This window comes from Gossypium raimondii, chromosome 3 (genome assembly GCF_025698545.1).
Source record: "Gossypium raimondii isolate GPD5lz chromosome 3, ASM2569854v1, whole genome shotgun sequence".
NCBI classification, from domain to species: Eukaryota; Viridiplantae; Streptophyta; class Magnoliopsida; order Malvales; family Malvaceae; genus Gossypium; species Gossypium raimondii.
Window position 1 is genome coordinate 27,800,025 of NC_068567.1, and position 6,907 is coordinate 27,806,931.

Genomic DNA, 6,907 nt, shown 5'->3' on the forward strand with positions numbered 1-6,907 from the left:
GCAGTCAGTGCAATTAGTAGATACATGATGAATCCCGATAAAGAATAATGGAAAGCACTTCAGTGGATTTTAAGATACTTACGAAGTACTACTAATGTTTGCTTAAAGTTTGGAAGAACTAGAGATGGAGTCATTGAGTATGTTGATGCTGATTTTGCTGGAGACCTTGATAGAAGAAGATCTCTCACAGGTTATGTCTTTACAACCGGAGGTTGTGCAATCAGTTGGAAAGCCACTTTGCAAACTACAATCGTTTTGTCTACCACTGAAGTTGAGTACATGGTGATTACTAAGGCTTGTAAAGAAGCCATTTGGTTGAAGAGATTCTTTAGTGAACTTAATGAAGACCTTCAAATCAATACAGTATTTTGTGACAGTCAGAGTGCCATCTTTCTTACAAAAGACCAAATGTTTCATGAGAGAACAAAGCACATTAATGTTCGGTATCATTTTGTTCGTGATATTATTACTCGTGGTGATATTGTTGTGAGCAAAATTAGTACTCATCAAAATCCTGCATATATGATAACTGCAGATATGATGATTAAGTCACTTCCCATAACCAAGTTTGAGCATTGCTTCTACTTGGTTGGTGTTCATTATTGAAGTTAAACCCTTAAGGGGTTTTATGGAAGAGGTAGAGAACTTGTTCATTGAGAGTTTGCGATGAAGAACTTGTTCATTGAGAATTCGTGTCAAGGTGGAGATTGTTAGAATTGAGTGACCTGAATCTTTATTAAAATTAAATACAGTGGTAAAATAAAATAAAAGTAAAATCCATATAGAACTAACTTCTTTTATTTTATTTTAGAATAAGGTTTTTCAACCTTATTATACTTCATCTATTTGATATTGATTAGAATAAGGTGTTTCAACCTTACTACACCCCTTCTATTAGAATATGATTTTACAAGCTTATAAATAGACATAATCTACTCCTCTTGTAATTATTCGAATTCGACATAGTGAATTATCTTCTCCTTTATCCGTTTTTTTTTTCTTAAAAGAGTTTTCATGTAAAAATCTGTGTGTTCTTTATTTTTCTTTCTCTTTTCTTTGCAATACATTTTCATTAACGACGTTCTATTTTTTTCACACTTTGAAAGCAAACAAAGAATCAAAATCAACCCACTGACAGGAAAACTTAATAAATAGTGATGAGAAAAAAAAGGAAGAAAACTAAACTCTTCTTAAAATTAGGGTAACGAAAAGAGGCAAAGAGGAAAACGAAAGGAACAACAGAAGAAAGAAAGAATTTAGTTGGAGAAAAGTGCTAGTGGCCGAAGGCGAAAGAAGCAAGGGAAGCTGGGACTAAGAGTGGCTGAGTAAGAGCTTTTCTAAGACAAAAAAGTGAGGAGGGTAAAATGAAATTGTTGGGCACCAATTCAGTGGGGATGACACCCCCTATTCCTTGCATAAGCCCTATTCCACTAACCAAACAATAGTTTGATGGTAGGCCCGCAGAATTGGGCTGTAATGGAATGGTAATGCCAGCCAATCTAACAGTCACTATTAACCTATCTACCGAAAAAAATGGAAAAACGATGAAAATAAAACAATGTCGTCCCCAACCCTTGAGTAAATAGTGTACCCAATCAAAAAGGTTAAAGTGGGAAAACTGCTACAAGCTCCAGTGGAGTATTCAAGTAACGGTGCGGTGAAAAGTTTGTATTGTACTGCACAAATTCAATATCATCTACTCGGAACAGTGTTCCCAATTTTTCTATATATTATTTCTGGGATCCCATTTTTTATTTTTCCCCAGTTCCTGATTTTGAGGTTTGAATCATTTACCCGTTTTCATTTTGTTTTGTTTGTTTTTTCTTTTGGCTTATGATGTTTTTGCCTCAGTTAAGTTTCTCGGTTTTCTAGATTCATATTCATAGTTGAATTTCTGAAGATTAGGTTTTTCATGTAACAATGAGATGCTGGAATTTTGGGTTTCTCCTTTACCCGGTTACCCATTTTCTTTTTCTTTGGCTCTTTGGTTTTTCATATAATATTGAAATCTTGAAAATAGAGTGTGGAATGCGGAGAATTAAATGATTAAATTGATCGGAAAGTGTGAGGAGGCGATTTTCAGATCATGATTTGGTGTTAGCTTAGATATATTTATTTGTTTGTATTTTTGTTTGCGATTAAAGAACAGAGGCTGCAATGGTGAGGCAGAGCAATTCTTTTGACAGTTATAAACAAATTCTTGGAAAACGAATTGTACTTTAAGTAATGGGCATGTTATGAGAAAACTCAAGCAGGGAAAATATACTGTTTGTGTTAACATTGTAGGATCATGTTTCATTATCTTCTTAATCTTGGAGAAATTTAGAGAATTTTATGTTCTATGTTAGTCAGACTCGGGTGAGTGTTGGATATAGATATGGTGAGCGACGGATACAGGTGAGTCGAAGACATGGATATACTCCATTTATTTTAAAGGTTTTCACGTATATTTGGAGGGTCATATCTCTATATCCCTGTCCAAATATGTCTTGTATAAGAAATGGATATACTCAATTCCTTTTAATGTTTTTAAATATGAGTCACATGAACATGAATGTGCACACTTGGACTGATAGAGTCAATAATCTTTGTTTTGATAACGAAAGAACTTGACTGATTTAAAAGAATTAATACACTAACTCCCCAAATGCTCTATACTTTTTGACAAACTGTGTCAGGTGTCAACTAGCCTTTGCATTTTGAGCATATACATTACAGTTAGGAAATTTTTCTGTTCCTATTCTCTGATTTTCCTTTCCAAGGACTCTCTGCATCAACCTTTCGGTTTACTCAACTGCTGTTTATGTGTGATTTGGTACACTTGTCTGCATGTATTATGCTTTCTATGTGCCTTATGGCCTAACCACCTATGTTTCTCTCTTTTGATGCTGGAATCCTGTCAATCAGAGTTGATCCTGCTGTAACACAAGGATGACAAGTACAGCTTGTTTTATCATTGTGAGCCGAAATGACATCCCAATATATGAAGCTGAAGTGGGATCTGCCGCTAAAGTATGATGTTTATTCTCATCTGTCTACATATATATTTCCTATAATGATTCTTGATTTATATCTTTTTTTCACAGTGAAAGTGGCCAAGAATTGTTTTGTTTTACTTTCTTGGGCATTTAGACCTTTCTTTTCTGGATACATGATTCATACTTGTATTTTGAAGAAAGAACACTTTGATCAAAGTTGTTAGTTTCAAATTTGTTACTCAGAAGTATTTCATTACATCATGCTGTTATTTTTGTGGCATATTGTCACTGTGTTGTCACCGTCTAGTTTTCTATATTTTTATTTGTTTCATTTTTTCTTTTCTTTCGTTTTGAATATGATCAGGTCTGTTTGGATTTCACAAGTGTAAAATGCTTTTACCTTATAGTGATACTCATTTGTTAGGTTGTAATTTTTTTGGCCTTGCGTGAGAAGCTGTTGTTGCTTTTTTCTACTTTTCTGACAACATCGCTCTATGCAGAGAGAAGATGCTGCTCAGCTGCATCAATTCGTATTACATGCAGCTCTGGATATTGTTCAAGACCTTGCATGGACCACCAGTGCAATGTTAGTTATATTTTCCGCTTAGCATATATTGGATAACCTTCCATGGTTTTGCTATGTTTTTTCGTTTTTATTGCCCACTATCTCAATAAATTTTATTTGCGTTTCTCTCACAGGTTCTTGAAAGCAATTGACAGGTTCAATGATTTGGTGGTATCGGTATATGTAACAGCTGGTCATATCCTTTATATCTATGGAACTGACTTACATGTGCATAACATATAGGGCCTGCTTGGTAGAGTGGAAAAATAGAGGGATTGAAAGAGGACGGTGTATCTATGGAAAGAAAGTCAATTTTGAGGTGGGAAAGAAAAGTGAAGGGAATGAAAATAGGAAAGACAATCATTTTCCTTCCCTGGAAAAAGAACAAATCATTCCATTGGAATGATAATAGAAGAGAAAATGTGAGAGATGCACATTAAGTGTATAAAATTATGCATTTTTAAAAAAAATCATTTTCTTTTCTCTAATTTTTCTACTCTACCAAGCATTGAATGGAAAGAAAGTTACTTTTTCTCTTCATTTTTTCATCTTTCCTAACAAGCAAACTAATGGAAAGAACAAATATATTTCCTATCTTTTGAATTTTCATTTTTTTCAATTTTCTGTCCACTTACCAAGCAAAGTCGTAATGAATAAAACTAATATGTTGACCATACATCCAATATCCAATATTTTGGCAATTCTCATGAATAAAAATAAGGGAAAATAAGTTGCCGCCGAATTGAACAGCCTCCTATAACTATTGGTCATTGTAGATTGTTGAGTTTAGAGCACAGTGTTTAACTAGGCTCTTAAAATACCCTCTAGTTGTGTTTCTGGACCGTTCTGATGTTCAGCTTCTATTGACGCTATTAACATCATGGCTGTGATTTTATTTGTTGCTCTATGAGGTTGCTTTGTCATTCATTGAGCGCATGTTGCTCAGTCACCATTGTTGAGCTCTGTAAACTTTGACAACTGACTATGTATACATGAATCATTCAGGGAGAATGTCCTCTTATCATATGGTTCAATGGGTTTTGTTTTCATTGTTGTGGTTTCTATCTATGTTAATTCAACTTCAGTTTCTTGACGTACCCATATCTGGGATCCGTGACTGACACATTTTTGGACATGAGTATGGGGATGTAACCCATGAAATACATAGAAGCATTGAAATTTTAAACATATCCTTGATGGACACAAACCATATCTGACGCTAAACTCAAGTTTGAGTAACATGTGTTTCTATTTGCTGTTGTTGGACTTGACTTGCTGCAGCAGTATGTTAGCATGACTTGTTATCTTCATTTGATTAAACAAGAAAATCAGTATGTTCTCATCTTCTTCTGTCATCTTTATTACTATGCCTCCTGTTCTCAACCATGTGTTTTAGTATAGCATTTCCATTACGTATATGTTTTGGTTCGATTGTTGCTAGTTTCTTTAATATTTCCTTCACATAATCATACATACACGATTCATGCTACTTCATGACTCTCGTAATGAAGATGGTATAAAGAGCTTTTTCCAGGAGGTTCATGAGCTATATATAAAGGTAATTACTTCTCCCACCTCTGTTAACCCTTTTCATGGAAAAATTTAGCAACACTTTTCATTTTGACGGATAAATTCCTATAGGTCTTTATGTTGAATTTTTTTTATCTGGTATTTGTTTGTTTTCTGCTGCTGTGCTTTAGTTGTTCAGGCGCGCTAGTTTGTGAGATAAAAATCTCAATTTTCATTCTTTATAAACGTCCTTTAATTGCACGATTCAAACATGCACTACAAGATTTCAAAAGCTGCTTTAGATTTACTTGGATGATTAAGTTTCTTAAAAGTTGTATATATTCTGCATAGTCAACTGCTACGTTACCTGAATATTTCTTTTCCTTTATTAACTTTTTTGTGTAAATTCTTTGTTTCTTTTTACCGACATATATTTGGACATGAATACAGGTATAAATATAATGCTCCAAATATGTGAAATTTTAGAAAGAAAAAAAAGTTGATTGTGGTCGTGTCATAAGTACGCATACCCATATCCAACACATCTGGATTTGGATACGAGATGTATGAAAGAACTAGTAAAAAATTAAGCATATTACATGTCTAACGCACTCAAGTTTGGGTAATATAGCTTTTCGATAGTAATTTTTGTTGTAAAATCCTCTTTTCTTTAATTCTTTTGACTGATTTTCGTACTCTTGAAATCCTTCTTAATCCAATCTAAACACTGTGCTTTATTTTTGTTTAGAGACTTATCATCTAAGCTATCCGGATTTTTTATTTTTTATTGTTGGGGGTGGATATCATTTTAAATGTTGACTATACTTGTGTTGTATACATACACGACCCCAGAAAACATAGCTTTTCGATTGTAATTTTTGCTGTAAAATCTTCTTATCTTAGTCTTTTGACTGAATTTTTCGTACTTGGTAACGTGCAGATCCTTCTAAATCCACTCTACCTGCCTGGTTCCCGCATTACATCGTCGCATTTCGACACCAAAGTTCGTGCCCTTGCAAGAAAATATCTATAGACTCTCCATAGTTGGAAGATTTCATATGTATGTTTCATGTTCTCTCATGTATGCTGAAGAGTTAACCCTTTTTATGATATCGGTTTGTGTGTTTCTTTACATTATTAGTGGCTCTGTCGGAATTTCATGGGTCCAGTTGCCTGTAGGAACGACAGAGACAGAACATCTGAGATTATGTTTTCTTTATTGGATGTTTTTAAATAGAATTTGGGAAGGAAGAGTTTTATTGTTTAGATCTGATTTACAAATAAGGGATGTCTAATGTGGTTATCATATAGTAAAGAGTTTTACACCATATTCCATTTCTATATAAAAGTTTTCACCTAGGTTTGGTTATTTTATACATTTAGGGTCTTAAAATTGATTTTCACTACCACTTTAATCTGAATTCATATTTTACCCTGTGGCAATATTTAATTTCATTGTTACCATAATTATTTTTTACCATCGCCAACCAACATAGTGGCAGCAAAATAAAACAAAATATATATAATATTTACATCTTATAATAAAAATCAAATCAAATAATTTTAAATGATAATTAGAATTATTAAAATTATATTAAATTAATATTGATTAATAAGATATATTGAAATAATTTCATATTAAATAACAATAAAATTTTGTGAAAACTGTGAATGGTTAAAATGAATAATGAAATTTACCTTAAATTTGGAGGTTTAGTGAATATAAATGAGGTGTTTTAGATGAGTGGTGAGATTAGTTTCGTGAAACTAAAAGTAGCGATGGTAGAAAAAGTAGTTGTAACGTCAAGGTATGAATAAAAATGATTATTAAGGATATTAGATTAAAAAATTATTT

General features: G+C 33.1%; 1 protein-coding gene across 2 annotated transcripts; it reads left to right on the top strand.

The window, feature by feature from the left end:
- The first annotated feature begins 1,501 nt into the window (after positions 1-1,501).
- On the top strand, positions 1,502-6,318 carry LOC105793991 (uncharacterized). Of its 2 annotated transcripts, none has more exons than XM_052628243.1 (6): positions 1,502-1,652; positions 2,908-3,012; positions 3,479-3,564; positions 3,678-3,738; positions 5,015-5,101; positions 5,993-6,318. In XM_052628243.1, the coding sequence occupies exons 2-6, from the start codon at positions 2,932-2,934 to the stop codon at positions 6,083-6,085; spliced, it is 408 nt and encodes a 135-aa protein (XP_052484203.1). In that variant the 5' UTR covers positions 1,502-1,652; positions 2,908-2,931; the 3' UTR covers positions 6,086-6,318. The 2 variants fall into 2 exon arrangements, with proteins under 2 accessions (XP_052484203.1, XP_052484202.1); XM_052628242.1 differs by having other exon boundaries at positions 1,516-1,779.
- Positions 6,319-6,907: the final 589 nt, after the last annotated feature.